This window comes from Mercenaria mercenaria, chromosome 16, assembly GCF_021730395.1.
Source record: "Mercenaria mercenaria strain notata chromosome 16, MADL_Memer_1, whole genome shotgun sequence".
Lineage (NCBI taxonomy): Eukaryota > Metazoa > Mollusca > Bivalvia > Venerida > Veneridae > Mercenaria > Mercenaria mercenaria.
The window spans coordinates 37,012,137-37,037,182 of NC_069376.1; the positions used below are offsets into that span (position 1 = coordinate 37,012,137).

General features: G+C 36.6%; 1 protein-coding gene across 2 annotated transcripts in view; it reads left to right on the top strand.

The window, feature by feature from the left end:
* The window catches only part of LOC123539675 (transmembrane 9 superfamily member 1-like), a 57,688-nt gene that overhangs the window by 15,496 nt on the left and 17,146 nt on the right, over positions 1–25,046 (top strand). Inside the window, exons 2-8 of one of the 2 annotated variants that reach the window (XM_045324393.2) lie at positions 2,601–2,690; positions 3,688–3,769; positions 13,384–13,488; positions 15,651–15,879; positions 18,126–18,189; positions 20,240–20,311; positions 24,055–24,099. In XM_045324393.2, coding sequence (XP_045180328.1) covers positions 2,601–2,690; positions 3,688–3,769; positions 13,384–13,488; positions 15,651–15,879; positions 18,126–18,189; positions 20,240–20,311; positions 24,055–24,099 — 687 coding nt within the window. The remainder of the gene's footprint in view (positions 1–2,600; positions 2,691–3,687; positions 3,770–13,383; positions 13,489–15,650; positions 15,880–18,125; positions 18,190–20,239; positions 20,312–24,054; positions 24,100–25,046) is intronic. The other variant, XM_045324394.2, reaches the window with a different exon arrangement.

The window sequence follows — 25,046 nt, forward strand, 5'->3', positions numbered from 1 at the left end:
ATTGATTTAATCACTATTATTTCTTTGCGTTTCTGACAAAATTTTATAAACTTTCATTAAAAACTATGTCTAAATTTTCTAAAATGGAGTTAAAATGACCCATGTTTTCACTGTGACAAAATAGAAAACAGTATATCTCTGATTGGCCTGTGGTAAGTCTGCCATCCATGAAGCGATTTTGAAATAACTTGGCATAAATGTTTATCATAATGAGACGATGTATCATGCACAAGACCCAGATACCTAGCTCCAAGGTCAAGGTCACACTTAGTCAAAGGTTAACAGGGTCTGTTTCGTGTCCGGTTCATAACTCTGCCATTCTTTAAGAGATTTTCAAATTACTTGTAAATGTTCCCCGTAATGTGATGATGTGTCTTGCACAAGATCCAGACCTCTAGTTCTAAGGTCAAAGTCACACTTAGAGGTTGAAGGTCAGCATGGTCTGTTTCTTGTCTGGTTCATAACTCTGCCATCCTTGAAGGGATTTTAAAATTACTTGACCTAAATTTTCCCTTTAATGAGGTGAAGTGACATGTGGAATACTCAGAACCCTAGCTTGAAGGTCAAGGTCACACTTAGAAGTTTAACATGGTCTGTTTCTTGTCTGGTCCATAACTCATTTATTAAGGGATTTTAAAATTACTTGGCACAAATGTTCACCATAAAATGATAATGAGTTAATTTATCATGTGCAAGACCTAGACCCCTAGCTTCAAGGTCACTTCTGGACATTTTTGGTAGTTTTATGCCCCCGAAGGGAGGCATATAGTTTTTGAACCGTCTGTCGGTCTGTCAGTCTGTCCGCAATTTTTGTGTCCGGTCCATATCTTTGTCATCGATGGATGGATTTTTAAATAACTTTGCATGAATGTGTACCACAGTAAGACGACATGTCGCGCGTAAGACCCAGGTCCGTAGCTCAAAGGTCAAGGTCACACTTAGACGTTAAAGGATAGTGCATTGATGGGCGTGTCCGATCCATATCTTTGTCATCCATGGATGGATTTTCAAATAACTTGGCATGAATGTGTACCACAGTAAGACGACGTGTCGCGCGCAAGACCCAGGTCCGTAGCTCAAAGGTCAAGGTCACACTTAGACGTTAAAGGATAGTGCATTGATGGGCATGTCCGGTCCATATCTTTGTCATCCATGGATGGATTTTCAAATAACTTGGCATGAATGTGTACCACAGTAAGATGACGTGTCGCGTGCAAGACCCAGGTCCGTAGGTCAAAGGTCCTAAACTCTAACATTGGCCATAGCTATTCATTCAAAGTGCCATCGGGGGCATGTGTCATCCTATGGAGACAGCTCTTGTTTATTATGCCCCCGAAGGTGGGCATATAAAAATCGCACTGTCCGTCCATGTGTGCATGTGTCCGTGTAAATTCTTGTCCAGGCTGTAACTTCAACATTCATAGGGGGATTTGAAAATAATCTGACACAAATGTTAACCATATTGAAAAGGTGTGTCACGCTTACGACCCTGGTCTCTCAGGTCAAGGTCACAAATGATGTCTGATTTTTTTAGCCCACCTGTCACGAAGTGACAAGGTGAGCTTTTGTGATCGCGCAGCGTCCGTCGTCCGTGCGTGCGTAAACTTTTCCTTGTGACATCTCTAGAGGTCATATTTTTCATGGGGTCTTTATGAAAATGGGTCAGAATGTTCATCTTGGTAAATTCTAGGTCAAGTTCAAAACTGGGTCACTTGCCATCAAAAACTAGGTCAGTAGGTCAAATAATAGAAAAACCTTGTGACCTCTCTAGAGGCCATATTTTCCTGGGATCTGTATGAAAGTTGGTCTGAATGTTCATCTTGATGATATCTAGGTCAAGTTCGAAAGTGGGTCACGTGCCATCAAAAACTAGGTCAGTAGGTCAAATAATGAAAAGACGTTGTGACCTCTCTAGTATTCATGTTTTTCATGGGATCTGTATGAAAGTTGGTCTGAACGTTTATCTTGATGATATCTAGGTCAAGTTTGAAACTGGGTCAACTGCGATCAAAAACTAGGTCAGTAGGTCTTGAAATAGAAAGACCTTGTGACCTCTCTAGAGGCCATACCCTTGAATGGATCTTCATGAAAAACGGTCAGAATGTTCACCTTGATGATATCTAGATCAAGTTTGAAACTGGGTCACGTGCCTTAAAAAACTAGGTCAATAGGTCAAATAATAGAAAAACCTTGTGACCTCTCTAGAGACCATATTTTTCAATGGATCTTCATGAAAATTGGTCAGAATTTTTATCTTGATAATATCTAGGTCAAGTTCAAAACTGGGTCACAAGAGCTCAAAAACTAGGTCACTATGTCAAATAATAGAAAAAACGACGTCATACTCAAAACTGGATCATGTGGGAAGAGGTGAGCGATTCAGGACTATCATGGTCCTCTTGTTTCATTTCCACTTCGGGAGCATTTGTCACTAAAAGTGACAGATCTTGTTTCAGATTTTGTGGGCTGTGTTGGTTCTGCACGAAATGTGGCTGATTATAACACCGTAATGAAACTTTATTATGAAAGTTCTAAGGTCACAGAATGTTTAGATTAGATATACATGTACTATGCGGTAATAAACTTTCTTTATATTTCAGGTACAAATGTATGTGAACAAAGTAGGGCCATATTTCAATCCACATGAAACCTATCACTACTACCAGCTGCCTGTGTGCAGGCCGGAAAAGGTAAATTTTAACTGTAGTGTATATATATATATATATGAGCCCGCCCGCTTAGCTCAGTAGGGAGAGCGTTGGTCTATAGATCGCGGGGTCGCAAGTTCGATCCTCGGGCGGGGCGTATGTTCTCTGTGACGATTTGATAAAAGACATTGTGTCTGAAATCATTCGTCCTCCACCTCTGATAATTCATGTGGGGAAGTTGGCAGTTACTTGCGGAGAACAGGTTTGTACTGGTACAGAGTCCAGGAACACTGGTTAGGTTAACTGCCGTTACATGACTGAAATACTGTTGAAAAACGGCGTTAAACCCAAAACAAACAAACAAATATATATATATATATTATATATATTACTTCCTTACATGAGAAACTTGTGCAGAAAACATTGAATTTGTCATCAATATGAATAGAAATCTTCATCAGATATCTGATAACACTTCACTGAACAAACAGCTTTGTTACCCATTTCAAATGCAAAATAAGCATTGATTGAAATCTGTCTTGCATCAAAGCCAGTAAGAAGAATTGTGTGTATATTATTATATGCTCTTTATTTATACTTTCTATAAGAAATGTTCAAATTGAACCATTAAGGTTTAGGAGTATATCACCAAAACACAAAAATATTTTATAAAGGAACAACATCATTACTAATATTTTACCTGACAATAACATGTTCTGTCGTACTGTCCCGTACTTAAAATATTCTGAAAAAGTATACCCCCTTTGAAAATGAATGCCATTTGTGAAGAAATAAAAATAAACAATTGCTGAAAACTGTGTTCCACCTAGTTATGTGAAATTTCAACACTCGCATGCTATTGCAAATGCATAGAAACAAACATGAGTAACAGTTCCTTGAAAATGGTGAGTTTTTAAAGGCATTTGACTGTCCGGAATTGGGGTCCCTTTAGGCAGTCCTGTTGCATGACTTCTTAAATATTTTACTCGGTATTTGGTAAAATGAATAAGCTGATAATGATTTTTTTTTTATTTTGTAGATCGAGCATAAAAGTTTAACTCTTGGCGAAGTACTAGATGGTGATAGAATGGCAGTGTCATTGTATGAGATCAACTTCAAACGTAAGTTAAAATTTTTTATGCCCCCAAAGGGCGGCATATAGGCTAGTATTTGGGCAGTCCATCTGTTCCTCCCTCATCTGGATTTCCAATTGATTCCTGGAGAACACTTCGCCCCAGGAACTTCAAACTTGGAAGGCCGATTGTTTATGGCAGGCAGATGACCCCTATTAATTTTGAGGTCAGTTTCTCAAAGGTTAGGTCACTGTTATCTTGAGCTGAAAAACAGCTTCAATAACTGAAGAATTTGGGCACAGGAACCTAAAACTTAGATGGCAAGTTGTTAATGACTGGCAAATGACCTCTATCAATTTTGAGATTGGTTGCATAGAGGTCAAGGTCGTGTTGACCTTGAACTGGAAACATATCTCTGAGAACCTCGAAATTCAAGGTGGGTTGAATATAGCAGACAACACACATTAGATCTGAGGTCAGTTGCTTGAAGATCAAGGTTGCAGTGACCTTGAGCTGAAAACTGACTCCTAATGGATAACTCAAGAAAAATTCAAGAACCTCAAACTGCACAGCAGGTTGGTCGGCCCTGTAGGTCTAAGGTCAAGGTCATGGTGATCTTGAGATGCAAAGTGGTTTCTAGAAACCTCAGACTTGGTAGACAGGTTGGACAGAATGACTCCTATCAATTTGGAGGTCAAGGTTGTGCTCACCTAGAACTAAAAACCTGGAGTTGCAATTGTTTTTTTTCCCCACATTTTCATTTATGATTTAAATGGCACCAGTCAAACTATGTTTGAATCATTAAAAAAATCAAAGTGTTTTCATTTTCTCTTTCAGTTTGTAGAGGTGCATTTTCCAAGTTGTTTTGAAAAAAATGATTTGCAAAAGCTTTACCTTTATAGAATGTGATTGAATAGGAAAATAAAAAAAAACATAACTGCGATTTTGATCCAAATTTCACAGGATTATTTATCTTTATGTGTTCACCTCCCAAGTGATTATTGCTGGTAATATATGATCATACATCATACATCTGTCGCTGGTTGTTGGTTGAATATATCAATACTTAATGACAAACAGTATTTTGATATTCTAAAATAGACGGCAATAGTAATACAAAACAGTCCATTATTAGCTTGACTATCCGAAGAATGAGTAGAGCTATCCTACTCACCACGACGTCGGCGTCACACCTTCGTTAAGTTTTTTGTACCAGTCCATATTTTGACAAAACCTTTTGAGATGAAGCTTTGAAACTTTCAACACTTGTGTACCATCACCTTGTCCAGTTTTAGGCAAGAGTACGTAACTCCATCAAGAATTTTGGCTGAATTATGGCACCTTTAAACTTAAAATCTTGGTTAAGTTTTTCGTACCAGTTCAAATCGCCCCAGGCACTCATGGATTATGACCCTTGAGTTACTAGAAAAACTGCAAATTTAGCCTTGTCCGCTCTTTAAGTCGAACAGTTCTCATCCGATCTTCACCAAACTTGCTGACAATGTTTGTGGGCAAAATATCTCATCCAAGTTCAATAACCAGCCAAATCGCCCCAGGCATTCTTGGATTATGGCGCTTTAATTACTCGAAATCCGCAAATTTAGCCTTGTCTGCTCTCTATGTCTATAAGTTTTCATCCGATCTTCACCAAACTTGCTGACCATGTTTGTGGGCATAATATCTGGGCCAAGTTCGATAACCAGCCAATTACTCGAAATCTGCTAATTTAGCTTTGTGAGACCTCTTAGAACAGTTTTCATCCAATCTTCCAATGTTTGTGGGCATAATATCTCAGCCAAGATCGATAACCACCCAAATCGCCCCAGGCACTGTTATATTATGGCCCTTGAACTACTCGAAATCTAAATGTGATATGTAACTGATTATTTAGACGAGCGTATTTTGTGACAGTCTGGCACTCTTTTACTACATTTCTTGAAATGTACCACATCCTCACATAATTATATATTTTAGCTAATAATTTTTGGATTTTAACAAAAGAAATGGTTATTTGTTCAATACTGCTGGCAGGATTTGAATGAAACCTCCAAGGAATAATCACTATGTAGCATTTTTGTGCAAATTTTACTTATTTTACGTTGGAAAGATCTTCCACTCAGTTATGGTCCTTTAAGTTTTAGATTGAATATTTACAGAATAGAAAGAGCTGACTATTTGCAGAATAGATAGAGCTGTTGCACTCGCCTATTTGGCTCTGTCAGCATCTGCTTGTTAGTTAGTATTCCAATAACCACTGGTTGGAATTGATTTAAAGAAGCTACACACACTTCAGTGATAATCAAACATAAATTGCACAGGTTATAAAAAATCTTTTCTTTTTAGCTCACCTGCCACAAAGTGACAAGGTGAGCTTTTGTGATCGTGCGGTGTCCGTGCGTGCGTCCGTCCGTCCGTGCGTAAACTTTTTGCTTGTGACATCTCTAGAGGTCACATTTTTCATGGGATCTTTATGAAAATGGGTCAGAATGTTCATCTTGGTAAATTCTAGGTCAAGTTCGAAATTGGGTCACGTGCCGTCAAAAACTAGGTCAGTAGGTCTAAAAATAGAAAAACCTTGTGACCTCTCTAGAGGTCATAATTTTCAATGGATCTTCATGAAAATTGGTCAGAATGTTCAACTTGATGATATCTAGGTCAAGTTCGAAACTGGGTCACGTGCCTTCAAAAACTAGGTCAGTAGGTCTAAAAATAGAAAAACTTTGTGACCTCTCTAGAGGCCATATATTTCATAAGATCTTCATCGAAATTGGTCAGAACGTTCATCTTGATGATATCTAGGTCAAGTTCGAAACTGGGTCACATGCCTTCAAAAACTAGGTCAGTAGGTCTAATAATAGAAAAACCTTATGACCTCTCTAGAGGCTATATATTTCACAAGATCTTCATCGAAATTGGTCAGAACGTTCATCTTGATGATATCTAGGTCAAGTTCGAAACTGGGTCACGTGCCATCAAAAACTAGGTCAGTAGGTCAAATAATAGAAAAACCTTGTGACCTCTCTAAAGGCCATATTTTTCATGGGATCTGTATGAAAGTTGGTCTGAATGTTCATTTTGATGATATCTAGGTCAAGTACGAAACTGGGTCACGTGTGATCAAAAACTAGGTCAGTAGTCTAAAAATAGAAAAACCTTGTGACCTTTCTAGAGGCCATATATTTCACAAGATCTTCATGAAAATTGGTCAGAACGTTCACCTTGATGATATCTAGGTCAAGTTTGAAATGGGTCACGTGCCTTCAAAAACTAGGTCAGTAGGTCAAATAATAAAAAAAACCTTGTGACCTCTCTAGAGGCCATACTTTTCATGGGATCTGTATGAAAGTTGGTCTGAATGTTCATCTTGATGATATCTAGGTCAAGTTTGAAATTGGGTCAACTGCGGTCAAATACTAGGTCAGTAGGTCTAAAATTAGAAAAATCTTTTGACCTCTCTAGAGGCCATATTTTTCAATGGATCTTCATGAAAATTGATCTGAATGTTCACCTTGATGATATCTAGGTCAGTTTAGAAACTGGGTCACGTGCAGTCAAAAACTAGGCCAGTAGGTATGAAAATAGAAAAACCTTGTGACCTCTGTAGAGGCCATATTTTTCATGAGATTTTCATGTAAATTAGTGAGAATGTTCACCTTGATGATTTCTAGGTAAAGTTCAAAACAGGGTCACGTACCTTTGAAAACTAGGTCAATAGGTCAAATAATAGAACAAACAACGTCATACTCATAACTGGGTCATGTGGGAAGAGGTGAGGGATTCAGGACCATCATGGTCCTCTTGTTCACAAACTTACGTCCCTTTTTGCTTTAAATTTTCATTTAACCTTTAGCCTGCTGCCGGCAAGTGATTGTGCCTTTGCGACCAGTGTCTGCACATCCGTGCAGTCTGATCATGGTCTGCACTGTTCACTATTTGGTCAGAACACCCCTTTGAATAGTAAATGGTAGTGTTTAAATTGAATGATGGACCAGTCCACATTTTAGAAATATAGCAGGATAAAGGTTAAAATGGGAGAGCTAATTCAATTATTCAGTTGACATTTACTTCCATACACGATTCCCTAATTTATAAAAACTCACGTTCTGTTTTATATGCTCACCTGAGCAATGCTCAGGTGAGTTTTCCTGATCGCTCGATGTCCGGCGTCTGTCGTCTGTCTGTCGTCCGTCTGACGTCTGTCTGTCGTCCGTCAACATTTAGCTTGTGTATGCGATAGAGGCTGTATTTTTTAACTGATCTTCATGAAATTTGGTCAGAATGATTACCTTGATGAAATCTAGGCCGAGTTTGAAAATGGGTCATCTGGGGTCAAAAACTAGGTCACTAGGTCAAATCAAGGAAAAACCTTATGTATGCGATAGAGGCTGTATTTTTCAACTGATCTTTATGAAATTTGGTCAGAATGATTACCTTGATAAAATCTAGGCTGAGTTCGAAAATAAGTCATCTGGGATCAAAAACTAGGTCACTAGGTCAAATCAAGGAAAAACCTTGTGTATGCAATAGAGGCTGTATTTTTCAATTGATCTTCATGAATTATGGTCAGAATGATGACCTTGATGAAATCTAGGACGAGTTCGAAAATGGGTCATCTGGGGTCAAAAACTAGGTCACTAGGTCAAATTAAAGAAAAACCTTGTGTATGCGAAAGAGGCTGTATTTTTCAACTGATCTTCATGAAATTTAGTCAGGATGATTACATTGATAAAATCTAGGCAGAATTTGAAAATGGGTCATCTAGAATCAAAAACTAGGTCACTAGGTCAAATCGAAGAAAAACATTGTGTATGCAATAGAGGCTGTATTTTTCAATTGATCTTCATGAAATTTGTTCAGAGTGATTGCCTTGATGAAATCTAGGTCGAGTGTGAATATGTTTTATCTGAGATCAAAAACTAGGTCACTAGGTCAAATTAAAGAAAAACCTTGTGTATGCGATAGAGGCTGTATTTTTCAATTGATCTTCATTAAATTTGGTCAGAATGATTGCCTTGATAAAATCTAGGTCGAGTTTGAACATGGGTCATCTAGGGTAAAAAACTAGGTCACTAGGTCAAAGTAAAGAAAAATCTTGTGTATGCGATAGAGACTGTATTTTTCAATTGATTTTTATGAAATTTGGTCAGGATGATTGCCTTATTAAATCTAGGTCGACTTTGAATATGGGTCATTTGGGGTCAGAAACTAGGTCATTTGGTCAAATCAAAGAAAAACCTTTTGTATGTGATAGAGGCTGTATTTTTCAATTGATCTTCATGAATTTTGGTCAGAATGATTGCCTTGATAAAATCTAGGTCAAATTTGAACATGGGTCATCTAGGGTCAAAAACTAGGTCACTAGGTCATATCTAAGAAAATGCTTGTTTAATCCAAAGAGGCCAATTTTTTGGTCCAATCTTAATGAAAATTGGTCAGAATATTTGTTTCCATGAAATCACTAGGTCAGACATGTTTTACACTGTTATGGTGTGTTTCTTAGGTGAGCGACCTAGGGCCATCTTGGCCCTCTTGTAATTAAATGCATGTGGAGATGTGTTTTTGTGGGTTTTTTAGCTCACCTGAGCACGAAGTGCTCAAGGTGAGCTTTTGTGACCACCCTGTATCCATCGTCTGTCGTCGTCAGTCGTCCGTCATCAACAATTTGACTGTTAACACTCTAGAGGTCACAATTTTGGCCTAATTTTAATGAAACTTGGTCAGAATGTTACACTCAATAAAATCTTGTATGAGTTTGATATTGGGTCATCTGGGTCAAAAACTAGGTCACCATGTCAAATCAAATGAAAAGCTTGTTAACACTCTATAGGTCAAAATTTTGGCCCCGTCTTAATGAAACTTGGTCAGAATTACACTCAATAAAATCTTGAATGAGTTCAATATTGGGTCATCTGGGGTCTAAAACTAGGTCACCGGGTCAGATCAAAGGAAAAGCTTGTTAACACTCTAGAGGTCACAATTTTGACCCAATCTTAATGAAACTTGGTCAGAATGTTACCCTCAATAAAGTCTTGGACAAGTTCGATATTGGGTCATCTAGGGTTAATAACTAGGTCACCAGGTCAAATCGAAGGAAAAGCTTGTTAACACTTTTGAGGTGACAATTTTGGCCCAATCTTAATGAAACTTGGTCAGAATGTTATCTTGGATGAGTTTGATATTGGGTCATCTGGGGTCAAAAACTAGGTCACCAGGTCAATACAAAGGAAAAGCTTGTTACCACTGTAGAGGCCACATTTATGACTTTATCTTCATGAAACTTGGTCAGAATGTGAATCATGATGATCTCAAGATCCAGTTTGAATCTGGGTCATGTAGGATCAAAAACTAGGTCAGCAGGTCAAATCAAAAGAAAAGCTAGTTAACACTCTGGAGGCCACATTTATGACCATATCTTCATGAAACTTGGTCAGAATGTTAATCTTGATGATCTATAGGTCAAGTTCAAATCAGGGTCAGGTGGGGTCAAAAACTAGGTCACCTGATAAAATCAAAGGAAAAGCTTTTTAACACTTTTGAGGCCACATTTATGACTGAATCTTCATGAAACTTAGTCAGAATGTTAATCTTGATGATCTTTAGGTCAGTTTCAAATCGGGGTCATGTGGGGTCAAAAACTAGGTCACCAGATCAAATCAAAGGAAAAGTTAGTTAACACTTTAGAGGCCACATTTATGACCATATCTTAATGAAACTATCTTCATGATCTTTAGGTAAATAGGTCAGGTGAGCAATACAGGGCCTTCATGGCCCTCTTGTTTTCATAAACACAGTTTTCTTTGAGTTCATTAGTCTAGGTGATGTTTTCATTTCTTTGTTCTCTTTGTATAGAATTTAAATTGCCTTTGTTCAAATATGGAATGATATCTGTAAATGCTTTGTCAAGCACAGAACAGAGACAGACAAATAATCCTCTCAAAGTCTTCATCAGTTGCTAAAAGAAGCCTATTTTCTATTTAATCTGAAATTGACCTGTTACTTCTGGTCCTTCTTCGTGCAAGTTGTTCTTCGAGAGAAAAGGCGGCTTGCCGATTTTGTGTCAGGAAATATTAAAACTCGGCTGCTCAAAGACATCAATAAGTAGTAAACCTCTTATTTTCACATAAGAATTTATGATACAAAAAAAACTTAAGCTCTCTTTCACTCGCCTAATGAAGCCCTATATTATCGCCAGTCTCATCCTTCTAGTGCGCCATACTCGAAAATATCCTGATTCCTAATCTCCAATAAAAGATGAATGCGGGCTTAATAACGGCTTTGTCAAGACGATGATTAAAATTCACAGGGATTATACCTATCAGTGTCTATTTGACGGTATTAACGACCTGTAATCCCGAATTTTGTTACAAGTTTTCTGATTAGTTCTTAATCTCATCAGGTAGCATGAGAGCTTGAAAAATCATAAGCAATCATCTGAGTGAAGCAGATTGTTTTTGAAAAGAAAAGAATAATAAAACGTGAAAATAGGATTTACGAAGTGATCAAGTTAAGAGGCTTAGGAGATACTGACGGGTTTCAGGATCTTTCAAGATTTAAATGCAAATTGGCAGATGATAGATTGAAATTTCTTCTTTTCTCCTTTGTATTCAGGTAGTGGGATTTATTGTGATGGTTTAAGGCCACACGCAAGTAGCGGTCAGTCTGTTTGTTTAAAGCTTGAGGCTATTTAGATATTTGTAAGTTTGATTGTTTTAGTTAAGTGATTAACTGAAGATTTAATGTTGGTGACATAAACTTGAACCAAGTTGCTAGAAAAGATCCCTATTCATTTGTAATTTTTTTTTTATGCCCCCGAAGGGACGCATATTAGTTTTCAGCTGTCCGTCCGTTCGTTCGTCACAACGTTAACTTTTGCATGAAGGCACTTTACTCGCGAACCATTGCACCCAGGACCTTCAAACTTCACATGCTAATAGTACTTATTAAGTACACACCCCTACTGACTTTGGGGTCACCAGGTCAAAGGTCAAGGCACTGCGGGGGGGCATTCGTCACCATAAGTGACAGCTCTTGTTCATTCATGTTAAGATCTGCCTTATTTAAAATTTGGACTGTTCTGTAGTGTTATCTGAAAAATTAATTGCCAAGGTAGCCTAGTGGTATAGCATCATTGTTTGAGTGCAGAAGGTTGTGGGTTGGTGTCTGGCTGCATCATAACAGAGTGAAAAATGATACCAGTAGCATCATTGCTTGGTTTATACTTATTTATTTTAGGTTGATTGTGAAACAAGTTCTACAACTTATATTAATCACTCTCACCACCTCATTCCTGATGGAATCTATTGCTACAAGGGTATGAGAGAAGAGAAGCCAGTTTCCCTTTTAATGCTGAGTGCCAAGCAAGGGAGCTACTGGTACAGTTTTCCATATATTTTGTATGATGCAGCAGAGGATTGAACCCACAACCTTTCACACTGGAATTGGACGCTGTACCACAAGGCTATCGAGGCGGTCAACCCTTGCTTGGCACTGGGCATTTAAAGGGAACATTTTTTCTCATCTCTGATACCATTGTATCTATAGATACCATCAGGAATGAGGACTGGTGTCAGGAGTGATTAATATTTATAAGTTACAGAAAATATTTCACAATTGACCTTAAGTAAATTAGTATGTCGTAGTTTTATTAAAATACTTTTCAGGTAAATGACTTCAGCTTAATAACATCACAATTTTGCATGTATATATTATCGTGTCCATCTAGCTTACACTCACAACAGGTCTTCAAAGCGAATTAGTTCTCATGAAACAGTGGGTCAGGAACATTTTCTAATTACCTGTAGGAGGCTTGTGCTGTGACTGATAAAGGACAGCCAGAGTGTAAAATGTGCACTATATTTTTCTATGAGCGGGAATTTTTAATATAATTTTTCACGAAATTGTTGATCCCTGTTTTATGATAGTTATCCTTATTTTGTTACCATAATCTTAAGCTGACTTCTTAATTAGTATCTAATTAACGTTTTATGTCAGGATTGAGAATATAGTTGTCAAAGAATGAAAAGTTTCAGTGAAATGACAGGCTTTTAGCATATGAACTACATTCTAAGAAGTGAAGTGACGTCATTGTCAGGTTTAGACTACAGTCGTACCTCAACTTATGACACTTCTGTAGAGCAGGTGTCTACATTCAGAGGCTGACATTTTCTTCCTAATTTAATAAAATTCTTAACCTTTACCCTGCTAAATTTCTATAATGAACTTGTCCATCTTTCAGTTCAGACTGCACCATTACCTGTTAAAAGGGGTGCTTACCAAAAATATATTGATTGAATGGCAAACAGTGCAGATCATGATCGGACTGCATGGATGTGCAGGCTGATTATGATCTACACTTGTCGATCGTGTTCAGCGTAAGGATTAACTATCATGGAGAAATCAGTTTAGTAAAAAAGAGTATTTGCAAATTGTATAATATGGCAGTGTGTATTGAAATGACATCTATAAAGACTTAAATAGCTGCTTCTATCGTTAGCCATTTTGTTAAATTTCAAAATGCCATATATTTTTCAACATGGTTCCAATTTTTTTTAAATTCTTCCATGATGGCTTAAATGTAAAAAATTTAAATTAGGGTTAAACATTCCTCCCCCCTGTAAAACGCAACAAAGCAAATAAAAAAATAATCTTCATTTATTTTCCAGAGGATGTTGAGAAGAAGGAACTATGTAAAGTGAAATTCACAGAAGCTGACCTACAGTTGCTTAGAGATGCTATAGAGGACCTTTACTACTTCGAATTTGTCATTGGTGGGTAACAAGATTTTTGCTTCAGTTTCTTGATATTAACTGTGTCTGTTGTATTATATATTGTCCATAATTGAGTGTGATTTAAAAAGCGGTTTTTAGTGGGTTAATAAGGTTGCTGAATTTGAATCACTGGCTATCTCACTGTTATGGATCTTGAGCTTTACTTAGAAGCACATTATGTCATGTGAGGAAGCCATCCGGTAGGCTTGCAGAATTCCAATGGTTCTGCCTGAGCACCAGTCCATACCTAAAGTAATGAAAGAAGTGGCACCAGGGTTTTTAGCACAAATAAGTGTGTAAAGTTGCTGTATAACCCAAGTCGTGTAGTTTGATTTGAAATTCAAGAAACCAACAAAAATTTTTAGAATGATAGCACTGTGACTGAAGAAAAGCCCCAACAAAGGGGAAGAAGTGGGGGGCGGGGGAGATAAAAATGTCAGCATGAAGATTGTTATTTAAATAATTTATCATTTCTTCATTTAAACTATTAAGTTAAAAATGAGGTCTTGGAAAATATTTTTTCTGTCTGTTTTGTTAATCAAAAATAAAGAAAAAATCATTTGTTAATAACATGAACAAAATTAGCCAGATTATCGTTGTGACGAAATTAAGAAAAGATTGAGTTTTGGAGTAAAGCTAGAATACTTTAATAGAAAGAAAATGGACAAGATTTTTTGCTAATGAGAGATTAAGGGAGAAAAAATGCCACTAATTTTATCAAAATCACATTAAGTGAATTGGTTGTCTTTTCATTATGTGTGAATTTACGCAGTGTTTTAATTATATGTCTGTTTTAGTTACAGTTAAAAGTGATGAAGTTTCATCAACATTTATAATGTAATGTAATAACTAGGTGTCAAATGCTGCTATAGGATTTGGTTTTTAGAATAATGTTTGGTAATTTTTCAATGAAATTTGAACTAAAAACCTCCACATGAGACCAGAATCTGTCAGAAAAAGTAGACGATGACAGTCAGTTGTTTCAGATTTCTTGGTTTGGTTGAATAAGAAAATTGGTTTTAGAGAATGAAATAATAGATCAGCTGAGATAGCAGATTAGTATGCCTACGTGCAGTAAAAAGCACTATACAATCAAACTTCAATCATTTTAACTTGATGGGACTGGCAAAACTGGTCCGAATTATCGGTAGTTCAAGCCATCGAACAAAATGCATTGTACAGGGATTTAACCGAGACCTGAAAAGAGTGGTGTACGAACTATCCAAACAAAGTTTGACTGTATGTAAAAATAAGCAACTGTTGAAAATTTTCTGAAAACTTAAATACCATTTGAGTTGCATGCTACCCATCAATTTGTATCTTTTAAAATTCAAAAGTAGGTTTAACAAGTAAATTTTGAATGTTTCAAAAAGGCTAAATTGCGTTAAATGCTCTGAATTTCAACATCTTAGAGGCTTATTGAAATGAGCAGCGCCATGAGAAAACCAGCCTAGTGCATTTGCGACCAGAATCCGCGCAATTGGTCAGGATCCATGTTGTTCGATTTCAAAGTCTATTGCAATTAGAGAAACTGTTTGCGAACAGCATGGACCTTGACCAGACTGCGCGGATGCAAATGCACTATGTTGGTTTTCTCATAGCACGGCTCAAATGTAGATTGAACTCTTTCCGTATACCTATACAAGTCTTGACAGCTGCACAGTCAGTATTATTAACTGTGTGCACATCAATAATGAGTAACAGTTGTTTTGTATCTATGAAAAAAAGCAAGTTGTCAGATGTTTCAAAGCTTTTGAGAATGTTTTATAGTTAACCTTTAGCATGCTAGATAAATTGTCGTCTGCTGGAAATGTCGTCTGCTAAAATTGTAAAGTTCATTCAGTTTGCTCCAAAATTGGAAGAAATATTGTCAGAGTAGCAAACAGCTTGGAACCTGATCAGACGACGATTTAATCGGCGTCTGATCTGGTTCCAAGCTGTTTGCAAAGGCTGTTAAATTCGCCTGCAGCAGGCTAAGGGTTAAGGAAGAAAACACAGGAAGTTTTATCACCTTTAGTCAAATGAAAGGAATAAATGTAATTTATGTTTTCATATATGACGTTTCGGTGCAAGGGTTTATTGGCCATCTAGAAGAGGGTGGGACATACATGAAGTGTTGTCAACTTTTGTAAAAAAAAAAATGTATTTTTACATTTTCACAGATGACGTTCCAGTGCGAGGGTTTATCGGGCACCTAGAAGAGGGCGGGTTCCTACCTCACACCCACAAAGTCTACTTGTGGGCTCATTTACATTTTAACGTCGAGTACAATGGAAATCAGATTATCTATGCAAATGTTTCCACAAAGGAGCAAGCACCTGTCAGCCTGGACGAGGTATCAGCACCACTAGAAGTGGCCTTCACCTACAGTGTGAAGTGGTACCCAACAAGGTATGATACCTGACATATACAGTTAAACATGTCTGTAAAGACCACCTGTAGGAGCCCCAAGATTATAGCCTTTATTTTTCACAGGTTTAAATAAACAGCAGGTACTGTTAAATCACTTAATTATGTGGGGACGAAATTTTGTGGTTTTAGCCAAAATGACTACTGTGAAATCATTTAAATTTGCTGGCATGAAATTTCGCACAAATGTGAAAAAGGACTGTTTCGCGCGGGCTTTAATTCATGCATTTTTAATCCCCCGCCATGGCGGAGGGATTATAGGAATGGTCTGCGTCCGTCCTTCCGTCCGTCCTTCTGTCCTTCCGTCCGTAACAAATTCGTGTCCAGTCCATATCTCCTAAACCACTTGAAGGATTTTCATGAAACTTGGGTCAAATGATCACCTCATCAAGACGATGTGCAGAACCCATGAGTCAGCCTTGTCGGTTCAAGGTCAAGGTCACAACTCAAGGTCAAAGGTTTGAGCCTGCCATTTTGTGTCCGCTCTATATCTCCTAAACCCCTTGAAGGAATTTTATAAAACTTGGGTCAAATGATCACCTCATCAAGACGATGTGCAGAACCCATGAGTCAGTCATGCCGGCTCAAGGTCAAGGTCACAACTTAGGGTCAAAGGTTTGAACCTTCCATTTTGTGTCCGCTCTATATCTCCTAAACCCCTTGAAGGATTTTCATCAAACTTGGGTCAAACGATCACCTCATCAAGGTGATGTGCAGAACTTATGAGTCAGCCATGTCAGCTCAAGGTCAAGGTCACAACTGAAGGTCAAAGGTTTTAACCTTCCATTTTGTGTCCACTCTATATCTCCTAAACCCCTTGAAGGAATTTTATAAAACCTGGGTCAAATGATTACCTCATCAAGATGATGTGCAGAAATTATGAGTCAACCATGCCAGCTCAAGGTCAAGGTCACAACTAAGGGTCGAAGGTTTGAGCCTTCCGTTTGGTGTCCACTCTGTATCTCCTGAACCCCTTGAAGGATTTTCATCAAACTTTTGTCAAATGATCACCTCATCAAGAACTCATGAGTCAGCCATGTCAACACAAGGTCAAGGTCACAACTGAAGGTCAAAGGTTTCAGCTCTGTATCTCCTAAACCCCTTGAAGGATTTTCATGAAACTTTGGTCAAATGATCACCTCATCAAGACGTTGTGCAGAATTCATGAGTCAGCTGTGTCAGTTCAAGGTCAAGGTCACAGCTAAAATCAAAGGATTTACCCTTTCACTATCCATAGCAGTGGCGGGGGATTTAGCTGTCTTTCAGACTGCCTTGTCAATTTTAGAAATGAAAAATGAAGTTAAAAATAATTAAAAGCACAGTCTTTAATTCGCGCATCGGTCCTAGCGCGAAATATGCGAAAATTCGTCCTGCGTGAATAAAAATGATTTCACAGTATTTCATGGGGACAACTACAATTTAAAAGTAGTCCCATGTGAAAATTATTGATTTCTCAATATTTAAATCCAAGACAGAAGTAACAGACTTGAGCATTTGAATTATTTTTGGCAGTCAACATGTCCATGAAGTCCAAGAACATTAGTCCTATTGTGGTTTAGTAAAAAATACTTTTGAATTGAGACTTGAAGTTGTGGCTTACAAATTTCAAAGGTAAATAAATTAAAATTTTACTTGTTCTTTGTTTTTTGATTTCATAGAGTAAAACCACCATGGTATCCACAAAATATATTCCATATGAATATGAATGAAAAACTGTGCCAGAGTGAGCATTTGCTTTGGCAGGGGACCAAGCTGTCAACTTCTAAGTGCAGCGAAAACATCAATATTCATGGTGATCTGAATTTTCTGGAATTCATGGTTGTGTCAATCCATTTTGACAGAAAGCCCATGAAATAGAATGATTGCAAAGTAGGTTGATAGTTTCTCTGCTTGTACTAATTAGGCAGGCTTTTGAATTAAATACTGTGAAATCATTAAATTTCGTGGGCTTGAAATTTCATGGTTTTTGTCAAACGGCAATTTTGTGGGGATATGAATTGGTGGATTTCAACTTTTGAACATAAAATGAATGGGAATTTTACTAGTTCGTTGGGATTAAATTTCGTGGATTGGCTCAACCACGAAATCACGAAAATTAGTCCTCCACGAATATTAATGATTTCACAGTAATGGAATGAGGATGTTCCAATTTGATATCAGGTTTTCAAATTTAGCTCCTATGTTCATGTATGACAACATGTCTTTAATATTAATATTGTATTTTTCAGCATGAAATATGAAGACAGAGCAAAACGAATGAGGGACAATAGCTTCTTTCCAAAAACATTAGAGGTTAGTCATGTTTGCAGGGTTGAAACACATTAATAAAACTTATACCAATTTTAGTACAATTCAATATTGGTCAATTACACAGATATTTGCTGTTGCAAATTGGTTTTACAATTGTTTGTTATTTCATTATTGTCTTATTCTAACAAAACTTTATATTTTGAAAATGAATGTGATGAAATTTGGTAAAGATATTTATTCATTTACTTAATTTTTAGCTCACCTGTCACAAAGTGACAAGGTGAGCTTTTGTGATCGCGCTGCGTCCTTCGTGCGTCCGTGCATCCGTAAACTTTTGCTTGTGACCATTGTAGAGGTCACATTTTTAATTGGATCTTTATGAAAGTTGGTCAGAATGTTCACCTTGATGATATCTAGGTCAAGTTCGAAACTGGGTCACGTGCCGTCAAAAACTAGGTCAGTAGGTCTAAAAATAGTAAAACCTTTTGACCTCTCCAGAGGCCATATTTTTCACAAGATCTTCATGAAAGTTGGTCTGAATGTTCACCTTGATGATATCTAGGTCAAGTTTGAAACCAGGTCAACTGCGGTCAAAAACTAGGTCACTAGGTCAAATAATAGAAAATCCTTGTGACCTCTCTGTAGGTCATATTTTTCATGGGATCTGCATGAAAATTGGTCAGAATGTTCATCTTGATGATATCTAGGCCAAGTTCGAAACTGGGTCACGTCCAATCCAAAACTAGGTCAGTAGGTCAAATAATAGAAAAACCTTGTGACCTCTGTAGGGGCCGTATTTTTCATTGGATCTGCATGAAAATTGATCAGAATGTTCATCTTGATGATATCTAGGTCAAGTTTGAAACCGGGTCAACTGCGGTCAAAAACTAGGTCAGTAGGTCAAATAATAGAAAATTCTTTTGACCTCTGTAGAGGTCATATTTTCATGGGATCTGCATGAAAATTGGTCAGAATGTTCATCTTGATGATATGTAGGTCAAGTTCGAAACTGGGTCACGTCCGATCCAAAACTAGGTCAGTAGGTCAAATAATAGAAAATCCTTGTGACCTCTCTGGAGGTCATATTTTTCATGGGATCTGCATGAAAATTGGTCTGAATGTTCATCTTGATGATATCTAGGTCAAGTTCAAAATTGGGTCAACTACGGTCCAAAAACTAGGTCAGTAGGTCTAAAAATAGAAAATTCTTGTGACCTCCCTAGAGGCCATATTTTTCATGGGATCTTCATGAAAATTGGTCAGAATGTTCACCTTGATAATGTCTAAGTCAAGTTTGAAACTGGGTCATGTGCGGTTCAAAACTAAGTCATTAGGTCAAATAACAGAAAAACCTTGTGACCTCTCTGGAGGTCATATTTTTCATAGGATCTGTATGAAAATTGGTCAGAATGTTCATCTTGATCATATGTAGGTCAGGTTCGAAACTGGGTCACGTGCGGTCAAAAACTAGATCAGTAAGTCAAATAATAGAAAAACCTTGTGACCACTCTAGAGGCCATAGTTTTCATGGGATCTGTTTGAAAGTTGGTCTGAATGTTCATCTTGATGATATCTAGATCAAGTTTGAAACCGGGTCAACTGCGGTCAAAAACTAGGTCACTAGGTCTCAACATAGAAAGACCTTTTGACCTCTCTAGAGGCCATATTTTTCAATGGATCTTCATGAAAATTGGTGAGAATGTTCACCTTTATGATATCTAGATCAAGTTCGAAACTGGGTCACATGCGGTCAAAACTAGGTCAGTACATGTAAAAATAGAAAAACCTTGTGACCTCTCTAGAGGCCATATTTTTCATGAGATCTTCATGAAAATTGGTGAGAATGTTCACCTTGATGATATGTAGGTCAAGTATAAAACTGGGTCACATGCCTTCAAAAACTAGGTCACTATGTCAAATAATAGAAAAAACGACGTCATACTCAGTTCATGTGGGGGCAGGTGACCGATTCAGGACCATGATGGTCCTCTTGTTTTACAACAAAAGTGGTAGATTATAGCCTGTATTGTCATACTATAATAATGACCATCAATTTTGTTTACTTATGCATTGCTGTATATTATACTTGCAGATTCACTGGCTGTCAATCATTAACTCGATGGTGCTCGTATTTCTGTTGATTGGTTTTGTTGTTATTATACTGGTAAGTTAGTGTTAGTGTGTAAGTTAAGGTGGTTCTGCACATTTGATGAATCGGAAGTAATGGTGTAAAGCCATTTATCCAGCAAGCATAGAGTTAAGCCTGGACCTGGCACACGGAAGTAGATTAATGGAAACCTGTGTGTAATTTCATAAAAACCGCAGCTTCACAAACTTTCTAAAGATGAAATAGTGTAAATAGTGACACATAGTAAAAAGACCTGGATGATTTATTTATTAAAGAATATTATATACACTTACTGATTAGCTTGCCAGTCAGTAGTAAAAACTAATGCCACTGATACAAAGGACCAAGGGCCAATAATTATGATAATTGCCGGTAAGCCCTTCAGTGAGTGTTTATTATATGACATCAGAAATTAATTTTCAACAGTTTTATTTTTGTATTTTGCTTACTAGCAAAGGAAAATGTGTTGAATATAGACTGGTCATATACCACAAACTTTAGACTGGCAATTTATGTTAGGAGTCAATATAATAGAAAACATGTTTATTTACGACTGAGGGAAGTAACATTAAAACTGCATTGTACAAAATTTTTCTTGTTTGAAAATCTCATCAAAATTGTGCTTCTCCCATAGACTCCCAGTATGAAAACTTGCTTGATGTTCACATTTTCTAAATCAAACTAGCAAGAAATTGAGCACACAGCCACATTGAGTATGTCCTGATCTTTTATGGGTTTTATCAATTTCTACATTTTAGAACTTTTTATACAAACATGCAGATCTACCTTACTGGTCCAGTGCCTAAATCCGGACAGTGCTTAATAATTCGGACACCATTATAAAACGCTTTACGGTCGTGATTTTTTACTGGAATGAATATGATCAACGCAGACGAAGCTTTGATGACCATTGTCATAACAGTGTGTGAATGTAAGTATTTCCGAGAAAATTACCTTCAAATTATCCCCGCTAAAAGTAAACATTGTGTATTGCGGGGATGACGTCATACAGGCACGCCATGTTATTTGAGGTGCGACGATGGTACTAATTTAAAAGAAAAAATCATTATTTACCTTGTTGCAGACGACTCTTTTTCTAGTGTTCAAACATAGATGTAAAACATGTTTTACATTTCTGTACTACCCTCAGTATTTATATAAGAAATTTAAACGATTCTTTAATAATAATTATTCAATAGAGAAGTAAAATGCCAGCATTTTGCCCGACAAGGGAAGCAATTCATAAGATAAATCGGCGCGGCGTTCATTATAGTGCATAGTTTGCGTCAAAGATATAAACATCAACAGAATCTGCATGTGTGTAAACATTAATTTTCGTCTAAGATAGATTTTTATTGCGTATTGTTTTGAGTATTGTTATATTTGCAGATATACATTAAATTAGAAAATTGTCCACATGTACGTATTAACAGGTAAATAAACTTCAATCGAACGAGAGATGTCTGTATACAAAATTTACAGGACTGAATCTGACTGCTTTGTTGCAACAAAGTCGTGTTCATTCTTATTTTTTGGAGTATTGATTCGTTACATTTCATACCGAAATAGTGTCCGAATATTAAAGCACTCTGAAGGTCGATTTTGACAGCCTTTACTGGCCCACTTCGGATGACTTTTTTATGATGAAATCAGCGATAACGATTTTGTGTTTGCATAAGATTATAAAGAACTAAAATTATACTTTGAAATGTGATGACATGTGCGTTTGGGAATAGCAAGTTATGGTCATAAAACACCAAAGTGTCCGGATTTAGGCACTGGACCAGTATACCTTTGTTAATATGGCAAACCTCCTGTTTAATGGAGGCAAAGACAGTGAAATTATTTAATTTTATTAATAATTTTAGTTCAAAAGGCTATTTTGTTGAGACATGAAATTGTTTATTTCTAATTTATAGAAGTTAAGTGTTAATTTCAATGATTTATGTAACCAGGAAATCCTTGTAAATTAGTCCCCCTGGAAAATTTGAAACTTTAACATAATACTGTGGTCATTGATCAGCCTGTATTTTGTTGTGCGGTAAATCCATGAAATTAATTCCCATAGAACAAGTGAAATTCCCATTCATTTAACCTTAAAAAATTGAAACCCACAATTTCGTATCCCCACAAAGTAGCCGTTTTGGCTGAAACCATGAAGTTTCATGTTTACAACATAAAATGAATTCACAGTTGGTTAATTAGCTCTACCACCATAATTAGATGACCAGTTACATTCATATATTAATGGTCAAGGGATTATTACCTTAAAAGGAAATTATCTTTAAACGGGGCCTGATGGTTATCATCACGTCTGTCCTGTGCATTCTGCTACTGCTCCGGTTAAACTAGAGACTAATCAGTAACATTGGAGACTTTATGGCTCTTGGCATTTTAAAATACTGTAAAGGCACATATTTTTGCAGGTCAAAATTTCACGAATTTGAAATTTTGAGTATGTTCGTGATGTTTAATATTCGCGAAATTGTAAAAATGGTATCATACTTGAATTTGAATTATACTTGTGGTGAATATTTACGCGGGGATTGAGAGATGTAGGGCCTCGCGGATATAGCAAAAATTAAACCCTCGTGAAAATTTCTGCTTTTACAGTAAGTAATAAACTTTACATTAATACCATTAAATAACATCTGTATATTAAGAACTGGTTTCAAGACAAAAAGAAGGTAGCACTTAAATTAATCTTACAGATTCTCTGTTTATAATGAATAGAAATGTTTTTTATCAGGTTAGATTTAGAGTAGAATAAAAAAGTAGATTTTTTTTAAGAAGAATAAGAGCTGAAATTTAAGAAGGCATCAATTATTTTTGGCACAACAAGATGTCAAGTTTGCCATGTAGGAAGGTAATGTGTTAGATTGGTAGGAAAGACAGAATACAAAACACTCTGAACTTGCTGTAAAGATATTGAGAGAAAAGAAAATGGAATAAAATTATCATTGAAACAAGTGTTTTCACAATGTCTTTTTAACTAGTCATTGATCAGCCTGCTCCATAGGGAGAGCACCCTTCTAGGGATGGTGGGGTCATGAGTTAGATCCTCGTGCAAGGCACATGTTCTTCATGATGATTTGATTAAAGCCATTGTGCCAGAAATTATTTGTTCTCGACGTATGATTGATGTGGGGAAGTTGGCAGTTACTTGCGAAGAACAGGTTTGTACTTGTACAGAATCCAGGAATACTGATTAGGTTAACTGCCCACCATTTCATTACTGAAATAATGTTGAGAAATTGCGTTGAACTCCAAACAAATTAACAAATTGATCATTCAAATGAGCACAAGGCAGCAGGCTTTAGATCTGTAAGAGGACTGGTGAAAAAACACATGTTTAGTAACACCATAGTCATTTTTTGCTTTATTGAAAAACATCTGCTTAATATGCATTAGCCAGTACTGGTTTATAAAAAGGCGAATTTTCATCACTTTGTTCATAGTTTTTGTGTCTTTAAAATAATTGTGTTTTATTGAAAAATATTGTTGCCTATGCTATGTAGGTCCGAACTTTGTGTGGGAGGGAAAGAAAATGGAAACATTTGAAAGAAGTTTGAAAACTTTAAAGTTATTAACTAATTATGATTTGAAATGCCTGAGGGAGTATAAATTAGCTTTATTGATACACTTTGAAAGGCTGAATATATCTGTCAGATTTATCAATTTTCCTCAGGATGTGTATGTATTTAAATAAAATTTGTATTCTTAGTGCTTTTAAGTAGTATTTATAATTTAACAGAGTTTATTTCTGTTTTGTTTTTCAGTACAAAGATTTGAAATTTTCATTTGCTCTTTATGCAAGAGATAAGGTTCGCAAACTTTACACAGAATTTTGTTTTCCTTCTCAGCCAGAGCAGAATGTGACAGGTTTATAGAAAAAGAACTGCTCCTTTTAGACACTTAAAATAAAATCAGAATTGTGTTGATTCATTGGTGTAAAAATATTTATATACACAGTTGTCAGATCAAAGATAAGCTTTTACTAAAGTTTGGACAGGGTGTAGAGAATTAACTGCTTACCTAGTGGTTACTGCTTATTTGTCATCCATTCAGTCTTTATGTAAACACCATTTTTCCTTACAAAGTTTTGATCCAGTCCCCATTCCTCTTGAGCTAACAGTTTTCTTAGCTCATCTGATTTTTTGATAAAAAATGAGGAGTTATTGTTGAATTGATCGGCGTCGGCATTGGCATTGCCTGGTTAAGTTTTATGTTTAGGTCAGCTTTTCTCCTAAACTATCAAAGCTATTGCTTTAAAACTTGCAACACTTGTTCACCATCAAAAGCTGACTCTGTACAGCAAGAAACATAACTCCATCCTGCTTTTTGCAAGAATTATGGCCCCTTTTGGACTTAGAAAATATCATAAAAACACATGGGTAGGACAATATTTCTATTATACAAAGACAAAAAAATCAGATGGGCGTCTGCACACGCAAGATGGTGCTCTTGTTTTTTTTCTGAAGCCACGTTTGTATTACATATATAAATTGGCTGTATGTGAAAAAAAAAATTCTCAAAATGATGAAAATATCTTTATAACTGATATATTCTTTTCTCAAAACAATTAATCTGAGTTTAACTCCATGATTTCAGTTAAAAACAAGAGCACCGCTTTGCTCATCTGATTTTTTTTTATATAATAAAAATTGTCCTACCCATTATTTTCTAAGTCTAAAAAGGGCCATCATTCTTGCAAAAAGCAGGATAGAGTTATGTTTCTTGATGTACAGCGTCCGCTTATGATGGTGAAAAA